Source organism: Glycine soja, chromosome 6, assembly GCF_004193775.1.
Source record: "Glycine soja cultivar W05 chromosome 6, ASM419377v2, whole genome shotgun sequence".
In the NCBI taxonomy this organism is placed as follows: domain Eukaryota; kingdom Viridiplantae; phylum Streptophyta; class Magnoliopsida; order Fabales; family Fabaceae; genus Glycine; species Glycine soja.
The window spans coordinates 34,279,510-34,296,164 of record NC_041007.1 but is presented as its reverse complement, the minus strand read 5'-3'; the positions used below and the strand labels follow the sequence as shown (position 1 = coordinate 34,296,164).

Genomic DNA, 16,655 nt, shown 5'->3' with positions numbered 1-16,655 from the left:
TTATGAATTCCATTAATTCCATGAATTTAAAATCCAGAGGTATAGAAGAAGGAACTGAGTTTCTTCTTGTCGACTATGAATAGAAGAAGCCATCCAAACCTTGTTTTGTCTAAGCTCTAGTCTCAGACTGTCTATATCAATTCTACCTCTTTCCTAAATCTTCTATTACTAAATGAAAAGCAATGATGAGACAAGATTAGCATAGAGGTTGTTTTAATCATTTATCAACTTTAAACTTAAAATCAATTCTTTAAAGTGAAATCCAACATGTGAACATTTATTAACTGGTATTTCAATGTAATTCTATACAACTCAACTATAAATCCTAACATGTGTGTGCATTGGTTAGTTTCTTGCTACCTTATATTCTAATTTAGCAACTCAATGTTTGTGTTCTCGATACCAGAGAAATATATAAAAAAAAAAGACAATTTATGACCATTTAGGCGTGCCTGTCACGGATGGCATCCAAGAAAATGGAATCAGAAACCCTCTTCAGTTTCTTATATTCCCTTATGTTGTTCCAAACTGCATTGGCAGTGGCACAATAGCAAATATTGAAAAAAAAACAGTAAAATTACAATAAAAGGGATTTTCCTTTTTCTTTCTTTCTAGAAAAGAATCAAAGGAGTTCTCTTTTTCATTGAACATTATCTACTCTAACATCCCCTAGACCTAGTCTTTCTTTCAACAGCAGAAGCAAAAGCTACAACTAAAATTTTCATTTCCATCCTTCATCGAAACCAACTATCAAGAGATAAATGATGCAACAAATGAGACACATGTAACTTAATTATAAAAACTACACAAACATAAAAACATAATGTACAAAACAATGGATCACCTAGTTCCTCTGAAGCTTGTTTTCCACCAAGAGAATGCTCAAAGAAACTGAAGTGCTTCTGGAATTTAGACTTTTTCTATAGAAATTGACTAGTTTAGCTCAACACAACAAAATGTGCAACCAGGCAATAAGCAAAATGTGATAGAAATATTAATATTTCATTTAATAATAAAACTAGAGGTGTACCTTTATTTTTGTTCCCAAGAAACATGGGGGAAAAATCCAGTGCGTTTTCCACTGTTCCATTCCCTGAGAAACTGGCTTTCTTCTATTCAATTAAAAAAAACCATTAGCCTCCCAAAAAACATTACTGCTAAGGAGAAATTATATACACAAATAGTTTATGCCAACGGAGATAACATTACAATAGCTTTTTGACTTGCCTTGGGACAGTTAAGAACAAGGGAACTAGCAGTGTCATCAAGAGGTGAAGGATGTTGATTGTTACCATATTATTTGGCCTTCTTGTTGTTGTTCTTCTTCTTTTTTAATTCTTTGGTGTAGTGAGAAGTAGAAGGATACCAATTTACACAGTAGTGTTGACCATCATCTTCATGGTAATGTTGAGGACCAGATGAAGCATCAGAGATCATAGATAAATCTTCTTCCTCTTCCTCCACTCTTGCTCCCTTTGCTCCATGGTCTTCTATCCCACCTCTCATCTGGAAATAACTTTCAGAAAGAGAGGAATAATCCAAGTAATGTGTCCAGCCAGATTCACCAGCACTATTGTATTGTGAACTTGATATATCCATTTAGCCCTTTTTTCTTTGAGTCATTGCTAGGTACCCTACACTCTAATATTGTGTGATCAAGGGAAAGAGTGTCTGTGGAGTAGTAAATAAAGGACCTATTTTTCTCTCTTTCTTTTCTCTCCTTCTTGTGCTTGTCAATGTGGTTCTTCTCAATTTAAGTAGAAGAGGAGCAACACTAGAGAGTGGAGAAAAAAATAATTCATTGACAAACAAAAGAGAGAGAGAGAGAAACAAACGAATCACTAGAATTTTAAACTGCTTGTCCCTTTGCTCACCCCTTTCGCCTTCTTATTTTATCTTTATGCGAATGAATCAACACTGCCAATTGGCTTTGGGTGCGTGTGCGTACTAAAATGTCCATTACTGTAGATTGTAGAACGAGAGTGTGTGTGAAAGAGAAAGGTTGTTTGTGGCAGCATAACATTACCAATTACCATAGATAATAGTAGGAATAAGTGTTGTCCTTTCAAGTTAAAAAGTTAATATTAATTTGGTGCAGTCACTACTAATGATGCTTTAATGATTGGTCTTTCATTCCTGTTAATGGTTCATAAGTGTGTGCTTTGAAACAACCAACAAACTAATTTCTTCACCTTTGTCCTTTTTTTAATGTTTTTACTTAACAACAATTTCTCACAATCACCAACATACACCACATTGCTTTTGTCTCTCGATGAAATCTAATTATGTTGCTTATACTGTGTTGTATTCCTTATGACCTTATCTATGAATCTTGGGAATGGTCATTGTTTCAACGGGGTCAAGGATACTCATTACCTGCAAATATACAGTATCTTGATGCTAGATGGGAAGTTACTATTGTGCTTCCTCTGCGTGAATGTTTTGCCCAAGAGATCAACATGCTATGCCGCCTTGATGGGTTTGTAGTCCTCTAGATATGTCATCAAAATTTAAGAGAATAAAAATTGGCTATTATGTCATGTTCTGTTTTATGTTTTGTAAATTTTAGAGAATAAAAATTCTCTTCTATGTTTATCAGACTGAATTATATAAATCTTGCTGAATGAATGTGTCTCGTCTCTTTTTGGAAGGCAGTCTAAAGACTGTAAAGTTGTATCCAACGTCGTGGAAATAAGTGTAGGTTAGTTAATTTTCATAACCTTGGAAAACATTGAATCAATTAAAAGTGATGTAGTTTTAAGCCTCTTCCATTCCTTCCATTGGTATTTGATGACATAAAGAAGGCACTGCTGAACATTGAGTTGGGATTTTTGGTATTTCAGACCCAATGAATGCAGGGTATAGAGTAATTAACCTATTGAATGCCAATGTCACAAATGAAAGGGACACCAAGCTTTGCCATAGAAGCTTTGATCCTATCATCAAACCCAATGAATGCAGGGTATACCTCTGAAGGCACTTATCCTGCATCCTGTCCAATGCCACAACCAAAGGGTAACTAATTGCAAACCCTAGCTCCAATCGTTGCAACATTTTACCAGCTCAACCAATCAATACACGAATAGAGGGCAATTTCACACATTAACACAGAAAAGTAAATATATATATATATATATATATATATATATATATATATATATATGTGTGTGTGTGTGTGTGTGTCACCAAGAAGGATATGGATGTGAGTGATTATTGTGTCTTGTTTGTTAAGGAATAATATTTATGGTGATGGCCCCACACAAGCTTCTTTTCAATTTGTATAAGAGCACTTCAAAGTCATAGCCCACTTGCACTTCATGCTTTTAGTAATTCAATCATAGAGTTCCAATTTTTAAGCTGTTGGGTGAAGAAGGAAAAGACAATGCTTCCTCCTATTTTGTGTTTTTTTCATTTTTCCCCCTCTTCTATTCCATTCTATTTACTATTCAATGAATTTTTTTCAGTTGCATTATGCAGGCTTTTCAATTGTAAAGCTTTTTCTGCTTCCTAAGATTCAATCAGCAACACCAATAATATAGCCACAGGTATGTTCTCTTCTTGCTTCACTCCTCGAAACATTTCCAAATCCTTTCTTAATTTGGTGTTTGGTGTAGTTTTTTATTCTGTTAGTGTAGAGTATGTGCGGGTAAGCTGTAAATGACAAGTCATGCTGTCACCTTCAACACCTTCTGAGACGTTGAATCTTATTCCTGTTTCTTTTAATAGTATCTCATTCCTGTTTGTTTTTGTTTGTAGGTAGTAGCTTCTTTCTTGTCCCACCTATTGAGGAGTTGAATATACATTGTTGTCTTTGCCTTGCCATTACTGTCATCCTAGTCGTAGCTGTTATTTACCCTATTTTTGAGGTTTGTATTTCTTAGACTCACAACAATGATAATTGAATGCTTTTTTATATATGACGTGATGTATTATATAACTAAATTATGAGCACTGTGAGTGAACCTTAGTTTCCCATTTGAGATTCTATACATTGATTAATACGGATAGTTTGCATTAATCGGTGTATTGAATCTTGAATTTTCTGTTTGGACAGTTTGGGAATAATCTTTTTTATAGTAGATTATTACGTATAGGTTAATTTTATTTTCTTAAATTTGTCAACATTTCAGTATACTTCATTTCCCTTTGTTCTCCGAGTGCATACTTAAATGTGGTGGATAACAATACATCACCGCTTTCATCTCGTGTACTTGGGGACTTAGGCGAAATGTTGTCGAAATGTGGTGGATAACATTGCCCATGATCTTATGTTACCAATGCTACTTGAGAGTTGAAACTAATTCGTGACATTGTTGGTCAGCAGCTTTGTATGATTTTATAAAAGGTTAGCATCCACTGTTATACCCTTGAAGCATGGTTGTTAGATGCTTTTTACTTTCATTGCACAACCATACTTTCATTGCCTAACATTATAATGGCTAAAAGATAACTAACTTTGTCTTTGTCTTTTTGTGCTAGCATATTCCTAACAACATTACACCATGAAGTAAAAAAGGGAGACAAGCTAAGTGGTTGTGGTACTGTTTAGTCTTTGTTACTGCAATGTAGGTTTCACTTTTTTAACAGATTTTGTTACTGCAATGGAAGGACAATGGAGAGAAGTTCTAATGATTCCCTTGGTGAGTTCTACATTTTGTTTCAACTAAATAGAGGTTGGTAGCATTGGCATCACTTTGAGTCTTTGACCATCTCTTATTTTCCTTGTAGATCCACTTTCTGATTCATCTTTTGACAATCGAGGCTCAAAACCTTCTATGTCTTCTAGTGAAGCAATTCAAAATTTCAGGTATTTATTAGAAGCAAACTGTAATGTATTTTTAGTATTTAGTATGAGATTTTCCGAAACAATTTTCCAATTAATGCATTTTTTTAATCTCTTTCCCTTCAAATTGTCATTTTCTAGAAGGAATAGTGAGAAATTATAGCAGGAGAGTTTACAATGAGATATATATTTTCTATTCTGTGTATCTAAATGAATGAAGATGCATTAATTCTACTTGGTCAGCCACACTCATTCATTCTATTTCTCTCTCAAACTTGATTCTACTTTTTAACTTATGCTCATTCATTATTTCCTTCTTGCATGCCCTTAACCTTGTTTACTTTCTTCTTGTTACAGTCTATATTCTCTGGCTTTTTTAGTAATGATTGTTGGTTGATGTTCCTTAGGACTGCAACCAAGGTGAGTGAGATGCTGGGAAATGTCAATACAAGTAGTGCTCTTTCAGCTTTTGAAAAGATGGAAGAGAAAGGTAAGAAAATTCATTGAGTCTACTTTGGTTGTTTGGATATATAAATAATACTTCTATATAACATGGCCTGTACTTAATGTGTACTCTAACCACACCACATACAGACATATAATTTCATTGCCATTCCCGAGTCTACTTTAATGTTGATATTCATTTTCTCTAATTTTGGGCTTTTCAGATCATTCACTATTTAGGGTTTTGAGACCATCTTTTTAGCACTCTATTTGTATGAAGTAGAAAGAAGACATTGTTTATCTACTATAGATTCACGATTGCAGTGTCTGAAAATCTGTGTGTTACAGGTGCGAACGAAGTTTTGTAATGGCTTCTTTTTGTTTACAGAAAGTAAGCAACATGAGGCAATGATGGTGACATTTAATTATTTGTTTATCTGAAGGTAAACAATTTGCCCAATGAAACCACTTTTTTATCTAGGTTAATGTTTGCTTGATGTAACTTGGTGTCTAATAAGTACTGAAAACAAACATTTTAGATGAGCACTCAATTTAATGATGGAAATTTGTGAAGCTTCTTAGTGAACATGTTCATGAAATGATAATACATCACTCTTTCATATATTATTTTAAATGTTAAGTGTTTTAACTCAGTTTATTGAATAAGATGTGTTTTAACTTGACGAAAAACACTTGCACGAATGTGCTGGTAGCAAGTGCCACGATCACTTTTGTGTGGATGAAGAAGAGGCTGGAGACTACATTACAAGGCCACTTTTGTAAGTATATAATCTTTCTGCTGCTTAACATGATTTCTCATATTTTTCTTTTAGAGTATTATTTCTTTTTCTGAGTATTAAGTAAATGTCACACGGCCTTGAATGACTCAATTACCCTAATCCAAAATGAACTTCAATTTCTTTTTCCCTTTTAGGCATGTCATGCTGCACACGTTGTCAGGAATTAGATTCAGATTGCATTTGTTTTAAAGTGAAACTTTTATAAAATTAATTTAAATTATCTTAATCTGTTGTAATTTTTATTAAAATTTACTTTTACAATTTAATTTTCTTAATTTGTTGTAATTAATAGTAAAATTTATTTTCTTAATCTATTATAATTAATATTAAAATTTAATTTAATAATTAATATTTAAATGATAGATTAAAAATAAATAATACTTAAACCTCTTATTTTTATTTAATCTATCATTTATATATTTATTTATTAAATAAATTTTACCATTAATATTAATTACAATATTGATAATATTGTAATTATAAATACTAATTTTCATATTATATAATAATATTTATTGATTATTAGCAATATTGATAATACTGAAAATATAAAAAATGATCATTAATTAATCAATTTTTAATTACAGGTTATTAAATATTTAACATCGGTGCTCACTAAGGAACGATGTAGAAATATCTTATTTATAAGACGGTGATGACGACCATCTTAGAAATAAGATATTTCTACATCGTTTCTTAACTGAGCACTGATGTGGATAAGCGTTATTATACATCGTTCACTAAGATAACACCGCTGTAGAAAGATGTAGAAAATCTAATTTCTACATCGGTGGTTAGGAAAGCACCGTTGTAAAAACTGTCAATTTCAACAACAGGCATGACATCAACATCGACGTAGATAACATATTTTCTAAGTCGTTGGTGACATCAGCAACGTATTCAATAAATGCTTTTCAACATCGGTTGGTACGTTAGGCTCGATGTAGAAAACGTTGTCTCTCTACAACGGTGGTTTGGGGACCAATGTTGAAACTTTTAACTTTCAACAACATCTTATTCAACATCGGTTGACCACCGATGTAAAATGTGTTTTTTCACCGATGTTGAAACTGCGTTTTCTAGTAGTGTAAAGGTAGGTGTACCAGAAGTCAGGCATGAATTATAAGGACCTACACTATTCCAATCATATTTTGCATCTAGTAATCTAATAATAGTATTCTCTTAATCTTTTATAAAAAAATATATATGCATTTTTCTTAATCTTTTTTATCTCATTAATCATGTTTGTTTATTTATAAGAATGTTATTTAATAGGTAAAATATTATACCATATTTTTTTAATTTGTATTTTTCCTAAAAACACATATCCATAGTCAATACAAGTAATAATTTTAATATACATCTTGACATTTTATAAGTATTTAGATATTTATATTGAGTTTTTTTTCTTAAGCATTATTTAAACAAAAATATTTTTCATATGATAGTTATAAATCATAAAAAGAAAAATATTTAACCAAATTTAAATATAATATAAATTATATGATAGTTCATAAAATATTTTTTTAACTACGTTTTGAGTTTCATTGAAGGATTAATTTTTTTTAGATTTTATTCTAGATAATTTATAATTTTGATAAATGAACATATATAAATTATTAAAGTAAAAAATTAAAACAAAAAAAAATATTTACTTTTTTTTCAAAAAAAACTGTAAGGAGAAAATAGAAAAACAATTTTAGAAAAACAAAAAATAATTAAAAGAAATCACAAAAAATAAAATACCAAATAAAAATTAAAAAAAAATCAGTTTAGAAAAAATGATTTCTAATCTGATTTTTTTTTTAAAAAAAAAAACACAAGCTTAGACATTGATTCATAGGGAACCGATTTCTAAACGACATAAAAAAAAGACAAGTGAGAAATCGGTTTGGGGAAAATTGATTTTTTTATTTGCTACAATGTTTTGTATCATCCATGTAAAAATTTACAATGTATTATTTGGGTAAATTTTTTTTTTTGTATTTTTAGGTTAAAAAAAGTCAATTATTACTATTACTAATTTAATAAATACATGTTTTAAACTTTAAAAAAATTGTAAAAATACCCTTTTGAAAAAGAATGGTTGAGATTAAATCAGTAATTATTTTATTATATGTTTTAAAACTCTAATAATAATAATAATAATAATAATAATAATAATACTAATAATAATATTATTATTATTTTATTATTATTATCTTATTTGTAATAATATGTGTAAGAAATCTATGTTCTAGCTTCGACCTCTTTGTGAGAGTGATCCACTTTTGTATTGTGTTCAATAACTTAGTAACCTTAGTTTTAGAAGTATGAAATCATATTCCTGAGTGGACTCCTTCTTGTGAGAAGAAGATTTGTTCTCTGTGCAGTAGAATCAGATACCCATTTTCTATAAAACCCAGACGTATCTAGCAAGGGTGAAATCCAATGGTGTAACTGGTCTAGCAAAGACTAGGTTTGAAGTTTGGTGGAGAACTGTCAAGGTTGTGAAATCCAATATGGTTGTATGTCCAGTTGTGAAATATTTGTGTTAGTGAAAATCTCATCTTGAAGGATGAAGATTGGATGTAGTTGTTAAGGTGAACCAATATAATATATATATATATATATATATATATATATATATATATATATATATATATATATATATCCTGAGCAACTTAAATTTCTATTATGAGTTCAAAATAATTTTTCATTCTAAACTATCATTAGAAACCTTTTAGTTTTCAAAGGAACATAATATTTTTTAAAACCTCAATTCAACCCCCCTTCTTGATATTTTTGTTCCTTCAGGTGGTGTTGGCGACGTTGGTAGTGGTTGTGGTGACGATGACAAAGGTAATCTTGTTGGTAGTGGTGGTGGTGACAATGACGGTGACAATGATAATAATGGTGATGGTAACAATATTAGTGGTGATGTTGATATCGATGACAATGATGATGACGATGATGATGGTGTTGGTAGCGGCACCAAGTGATGACGGTGTAGTAGTGGTAGTGGTTGTGACAACATTGGTAATAGTTGTGGTGGCAGTGATGAAGGTGGTGGTGGTAGCGGTGTAAGTGGTTGTAATGGTGGTAGCTAGTTATTTGACAAGGATGGTGATGGTGGCCGTTGTGTTGTGGTAGCTAGTAATGACGAAGGTGGTGGGAGTGGTAATGACAATGGTGATGGTGATGGTGGCAATGGTAGTGATGGTGACAGCAAAGAGTATCATTGTCAAATGTGAAAAATGTGTTTTTTAAACTAAAAACCAAATTCACACCACCTTTTTTCTTAGTTTTGAAAATGAATGTAAAAGTGTTTTAAAAATGATTTAAAAATTATTTCAACTTCATTTTTGCAAATTCTTAATATATAGATATCATCATCATCATCACAACAAGACAGGGGTAACAAAGATTGAGTGAGATTCTCATTCTCATAACAAAATGAGATTAAAAAAATATTAGACAAAAATAAATAAATATTGAACAAATAAAAAGACAAAGAATAAAAGAAGAAACATGTGCTAATTGATCTCTAAAAAGATAATATTAATTAATTAAAAATTTCGATCTTCTTGCATGCATGTCAATGAAGTATGCAGAAAGAAAATTGTGTGATTTTACCAAATAAAAGACAATAGCAAAATAAAATAATGATGGTTACTGATGTAGTAAAAATAGTATGAAGAAGTTGTCATATAGATAATAATACCCAATAATTGATTAGAAAAAGAAAAAAAAAAGCTAGGGAGAGGAAGTGATTAAAACAATACCTTTGAAGCACTCGCATGAAAAATTATCATTTGACTCTAGTTTATATTGTAATTGATTGATGCATATATTCATGAGTCAGATCATCTTCATGTTTTATATGTAAAAAAGTGTCATTGATTCTTGGTATCTCAAATGACAATAGTAAAATAAAGAAAGAAAATTTAAGTCAAGAAAAAAGAAGGTAAGCAAATTAAAAGGTAAAGAATATAATAAAGGAATGCACTTACTAATTGACTCTAAACTTCATAGAAAAACAAAGAATATATAAGAGAGAATAAAAATGCACCTACTTCGTATTTTTAATTATGATAATAATATGGTACTGTCAAACAAATAGAAAAGTTTTTAATTTAATTAATCAAATATTTATATAAATATATAATTTTTTGAAATAGAAAAAGTAGTGTTATTAATAAAAGAATATATAAGAATATAAATCTTCTTCTTTTCTTTTTAAAAAAAGTATATAAATAAATACATTTTTTCTTTAATAATATCACACACTTTTGTTAAATATTTAGGATTTTTAAACAAATAATTTATAATTATAAAACTAATCACTATTTTTAATTGATGAAATTCTTAATTAATAACTGTTGTTAATTATTGTAAGCAATTGAACTATTTTTTAATGTTAAACTTAATATAATTCAATCAAAATTAATATATATATATATATATATATATATATATATATATATGAATATTAAAAATAAAAATCTATCATGTCAAAAAGGTTTTAAAAAGACACCAACGAAAATTATTTTAAATCAATTTCAATTTTATTTTAAAAATAATTTAAATTTGTATATAAAATATATCATAATTGGTTTAACATGATCAATCTAATTGTAAGAGCAATCTTAATTAATCAATTAATGAAATTTTACGCTACATTTTAAAAATATTCATTATTATAATAATTAATCATAGGAAATTTAAAGTAAAAACTTATTTTAAGAAGATAATTTTTAATATTATTAATATATATGAATTAAAAATCTTTAAAGGTAAAAGGAAAATTCTTAAAGATAAACCAATAAAAAGAATCCTTACGGATAAAAGAAATATATTAAAAGATTTTAGCTTTAAATTAGCCGTTCAGTTTATTCTAATCCTATATGTACAATACAGGATCATCCTTACATGATCATGCATGAAAATTAGACAGTCAAACTACTTGTTCTCCTTCACCCCTGCCTCCTCATTCTTCAATTCTGGTTCTTGCCACAAATTCTCTACTTTCCTTGTTATCCTTCTAATTCAGCGTGTATTCTTGGAAAGGGTGGATTTTAACTGAGGTACGCCTTTGTTCTCCTTAATTAATTTCAGTGTTGTTTTGTCCATGGGAACGATGTCACTCGTTACTTCCTAAATTTTGTGTTTTCTTTCTTGTTTTGGGTTTCATGATTTTATGTAAAATTTGTTTTTTAATGATTTACCTTGCATCGATGTGATGATATTGTAGTATAAACAAAAGGTGTTTGTTTTTGCTGTCTCCTGGTTTCAGGGGTATAATATGATAAATTTACACAACAAACAGCGACAGTATATTTAATTCAATTAGAATTACTAACATTCAGCCATACCCCAGCAGTGACACCACTCACTTGTAGTTCAATGCAAAGAATACTTCAGGCCTTTAACACACTCACTTTAGATCGAATGCTATTGCTTTAACACACTCACTTTAAATGGAATGCTATTATTTTCCGATGTGTTTAGAACAGGAACTTTATGCCTGGTCCCACCAGTTCAGGATTCAAATATACTCTCAACAATCAAATATACTCTCAACAACTTTATAATTAAAACTGAAATGTTACCAGATTTGACTAAGTCAAGTGGTCGAAAAAATAGAAAAAGGGAGTAAGAAAAATTAGGACCACTTTAATTTGATTTCAAAATTAAAATCAAAACTAACATAGTATTATGGAAAATTAGAAAAGGGTGATTAAAGGAATGTAATTCATTCATATGTTGTAGTATGATTAATTATGAACAAAAGTGTGTTTGTTTTTGCTGTCTTCTGGGTTTAGGGGTATAGTATTCTGGGAAATTAGAAAAGGGTGATTAAAGGAATGTTCTTCATTCATATGTTGCAGTATGATTAATTTTGAACAAAAGTGTGTTTGTTTTTGCTATCTTCTCGGTTCAGGGGTATAGTATTCTGGGAAATTAGAAAAGGGTGATTAAAGGAATGTTCTTTATGCATATGTTGTAGAATGATTAATTTTGAACAAAAGGGTGTTTGGTTTTGCTATCTTCTGGGTTCAGGGGTATAGTATTCTGGATAATTAGAAAAGGGTGATTAAAGGAATGTTCTTTATGCATATGTTGTAGTATGATTAATTTTGAACAAAAGGATGTTTGTTTTTGATGTCTTCTGGGTTCAGGGGTATAGTATTCTGGAAAATTAGAAAAAAGGTAATTAAAGGAATGATCTTTATGCATATGTTGTAGTATGATTTTATTCACTCTGGTTTGTGTATTAGGATTAGATTGCATCAACAAATATCTGTGATACGGATCAAATGAGTCAACAAGTCTATTTTCACTCCGAAAGTATCCATTTCAGTGGCACCAACATCCGTCTAGCTTCAGGAAATGGAATTAGTCTGGATTGCCATTATGTACTAGATGCTCATGACAGCTATTTGGATCAGCACTTACAACCATATGTACAAGGTCATGCTTTGCCTTGGCATCTGTCTCTTCCAATGCCATATGTAGAAGGTAAAGATAAACTCTTTCTCCTTTTTGTTGTTTTGCAGTTTCCTTTTAAGCGTTTTCTTGTATATTAATATTTACTTTGCCACTGAATAATTTACAATAACATGCATGTAAGAAGTTTTATTCAGGCTTTCTAATAAAAAGTGGAAAACTAAAGCTTCTAATAACATGCATGCAATAATTTTTTTTAAGTTATCATAGAAATACAAGTGACACCAACAGTGAGGCACTGAGGCCATACACCATAGAGTTCAAAGTAGAGAAGAGTTGTACCATAGACATACATTCTGTAATTGATTGAATAAAATATGGTATATACGTAAGTACTGCATGTATTTATAGAGTGAATGAACTAAACTAATAAGCACTCATACACTAACAGAACTAACTACTAACTGTAAACCAGTATAACTACCTATACTAACTGTAAATTTAGCTACATTCAAACTGAATTCTGTCAAAAGTCTTGTTTTTTTATGTATAAATATATAGCTGGTTTATTCTTCCTTCTATAATCTGCCTCCCACAGTGTTCACTCTAGAGCCAAACAATGTAGTCATTTCCTTTCATGGTGAATAGATTTGGTCATTCTGACTGTTGCCATTATTTTCCAGCTTTCAGCGCTAATAGAAGTTCATCAGAGAATGCGAGAATTGGTCCACAGATATATCATCATTATCATGACACAAATGGCATCAGAAGTGGCCATAGATTTCCACGGAGATATCATGACACAAATGGCAGCAGAAGTGGCCATAGATTTCCATATAGATATCATGATACAAATGGCAGCAGAAGTGGCCACAGATTTCCACGGAGATATCATAACACAAATGGCAGCAGAAGTGGCCACAGATTTCCACAGAGATATCATGATACAACTGGCAGCAGAAGTGGCCAAAGATTTCCCCATCATCCTCCACAGCACCATAGCTTTCATCATCAAGTACAGCCAGCACAAGTAATCAGAGGCCACTCCTTCAACATTCATCCTCCTGTAACTGCACCTTCATATAGACTTCCAACAAATCCTTCACGTAATTCTTCAATCCTCATACATGATGCTTTTGAGATGGGCGCCAGGCATCCTGGCTTTGCACCATTTGCAGGTGCACGCATACACCAGTCTCATAGAGGCAACTTGCACGAGATGATAACTCTTATACATCAAAATCTTCCTCCTGCGGTCTTTTTCTCAGATGATGTAATATTTCCTATTTCTCTTTGTACTGCTTTTAGTACTTCATAGTCAATGGGACTTCATGATAGAATCCTAGGTTTATTTTATTGTATTTTTTAAAATACATATATTGATTGCCTTATCATATGCAGGATGCTTCTTTACTGGTTGACCATCATACTGATATGTACTTGGACACTGAAGATATGTCTTATGAGGCAAGTATACTATCCATAGTCTGATATTGTATTTTGTGAAATGTGGATTAGATATGAAGTCTAGGATACTAAATACTTCATGACTATGGAAAACATTAATTTGTTAACTCTTTGGAAATGGACAACAGGACCTTCTTGAATTAGGTGAGCAGATTGGCAACGCAAAATCAGGTTTATCAGAGAAAACAATTACAAGTCAAATGAAGACCAAAACTTACATACTACCTACTAATGCTACTAACTTGGAGGAGGCAGCTTCTGAGGAACAGGGAACTGATCTTTGCATAATATGCCAGGTATGAATTTAAGCATCATGTTTCATTCAATACTTTATTTTTGCCATTGAATGCCATATTTTTTGGGATAATTTTTCATTCGACTTTTAGGTACTAGAAGGGGTTATTCATTCAAGTTTGATGTATTAAAGCCCATTTATCTTTCCCCTATTAATTGGAATGCTTGTGTATGTTTTCACAGGATGAATATAAGAACAAAGAGAATATTGGAATTCTTAGATGCGGGCACGAATATCACGCAGATTGTTTAAGGAGATGGTTACTTGAGAAAAATGTCTGCCCCATGTGCAAATCAGTAGCATTGACTCCTGGAGAAAAACAATGAGATTTACATGTCTCTCTGTTCCTACATGCACACTTCTTAGCTGCTACATTTTCTCGAACGAATTCATGTTTTTTGTTATGTATATGAACTTGTACATATACACAGTTTCATTGTCCAACTCAATTATTTGTTGGCACCACTGCACCAGAAGATTTATGTGTATATCAAGTTGTACAGACTTCTGTTGATATGTTAACTTTAGGCAATTACATTTTGCTTGTTTTTTGTTTCAGTTTTTTATGTGAATGGTTGAATGTGCCATGTCAAAGTATAGAATGAAACCTTTTTATTCGTATTGTTCATCTTTACGCTTTCTATACTGTATCTGTCTGTTATACATCTTTATGGTCATGTTCTAGAACTAGACAACAACAACAACAACAACGCCTTATCCCACTAGGTGGGGTCGGCTACATGGATCAACTTCCGCCATAATGTTCTATCAAGTACCATACTTCTATCCAAACCATTAATTTCGAGATCATTTTTTATAACCTCTCTTATAGTCTTTTTGGGTCTTCCTCTGCCTCGAATTGTTTGTTTTCTCTCCATTAGAATAATGAACAAATTCGTTGATATCAAACAACTATTTTCTTTCTTTCAAAGTTTTCGTTTAGTACGGGTCTTTTTTTATTTATTTTAAAAACCGATTTTTACAACAGTTTTACGTCAGTTGTGGATCAATTTCTCACTCAAACTTTACCAAACAATAATAACTATAATTGGTTATATAATTTTTTAAGGGGTGTTTGTTTAACCTCTTTTTCATTTAAAATCCCCTTGAGAAAATTATATTTAGCTTTTATATATAAATATTTTTTTATATAATTAAAGTTTATAATAAATAAGTGTCTGTATATATAAACTATTTTTTGGATTAACAATAAATAATTTAAATTATTATAAGATTATTTTTAACAATAAATCATTTCTAAACGTGTATTACCAATCCAGAAGCATATCCCACTGGAAACATGCATCAATGTTTGGACAACACATATTCTGAAACTGTGAGTTCCTTATTACCTTTGATGACTTTCAATCAAAGGAACTCAATGAGATAATTACTCTAGTTGTAGCACTAGCAACCAAGCAAAAGGGAGATTGTTATACATTGCATTGTAGTTGTTACACGGTATAAAATTTACACTTTGTGAGATTAATTTGAATTACATAATGTGTTGGGATAGATATGTACTTATAAGATCCAATCCATCATTATATTAATTTTAGTAAAGAATTGTTTTTTATTTTACTATCATATTTATTGTTTCATTAAATTGTTAGTTTGACAAGTCCTTGATTAAAATTAGAGACTTGTTATCATGATAGAGATTATGATAATGAGAAATAATTCTTTTATAATTTTAATCTAAATTGTTCTTGATCGTATAATTATTACGAATAGGACATCAATTATATGAATATATCAATATATATGTAATGATCTTTATTGGATAAAGTTTAATTGATCTCATTTATTAAATTGCATATATAGATGATGTATATGTGGATGTCATCATATTCCTAATAGCTAATATTATCTTGATATGTCAATTGAAAGTTCTTAAGAAGAAATATAATAATTTCTTTTGACATGAATATTAGATATGATTAAGTACTTGTAGAATTAATGATTAATCAATAAGGAATCTATCAATGTTAGGTAATGAGTTTGAGCTCTATGGTAGAATTAAGACTTTGGTGAGGGCAATTGCATGAAAGAAAAAAAAAGAGTTTCTTAAGTCATTCTTTGATTAAATATAATGTATTAACTTATTAGAGTTTGACAATAATATTATACTCTATAATTAACCTTGAGTTGTAAATGAAGGAATGAAACATTACATTATTCTTTTATTGATTCTTAAAGGTAAAAAATATTATTTTATGTTATCCAGACATTAAGGTCACACACAAACGAGTGTTCCAATCTTTACAAAAGAAAATAATTTATTTGTTAATTAAATTAGAGAATTTAATGTAATCAAATAAACATTTTAGTGAAATATTACTATATTCTTTGCTAGTACCAAAAATATAATTAATATAAAAAAGAGTATTACTTTATAAATGTGGAAGTTGTCCATAAAATAAAAATCAGATTCTAT

General features: G+C 30.4%; 1 protein-coding gene and 1 pseudogene across 1 annotated transcript; one reads left to right on the top strand and one right to left on the bottom strand.

Annotated features, from left to right (window-relative positions):
* Positions 1-442: 442 nt before the first annotated feature.
* Positions 443-1,599, bottom strand: LOC114416131 (annotated as a pseudogene).
* A 9,362-nt stretch (positions 1,600-10,961) lies between these two features.
* On the top strand, positions 10,962-14,846 carry LOC114416813 (probable E3 ubiquitin-protein ligase ZFP1). The gene is made up of 6 exons (XM_028381838.1): positions 10,962-11,093; positions 12,288-12,528; positions 13,140-13,729; positions 13,858-13,923; positions 14,052-14,219; positions 14,401-14,846. The coding sequence occupies exons 2-6, from the start codon at positions 12,327-12,329 to the stop codon at positions 14,542-14,544; spliced, it is 1,170 nt and encodes a 389-aa protein (XP_028237639.1). The 5' UTR covers positions 10,962-11,093; positions 12,288-12,326; the 3' UTR covers positions 14,545-14,846.
* The last annotated feature ends 1,809 nt before the right edge of the window (positions 14,847-16,655 follow it).

Bases quoted from the DNA above. Each gene is read 5' to 3' on its own strand.
- LOC114416813 (XM_028381838.1), top strand. From the start codon at position 12,327: ATGAGTCAACAAGTCTATTTTCACTCCGAAAGTATCCATTTCAGTGGC. The intron at 13,924-14,051 runs GCAAGTATACTA...AATGGACAACAG, and splicing joins CTGAAGATATGTCTTATGAG to GACCTTCTTGAATTAGGTGA. The intron at 14,220-14,400 runs GTATGAATTTAA...ATGTTTTCACAG, and splicing joins ATCTTTGCATAATATGCCAG to GATGAATATAAGAACAAAGA.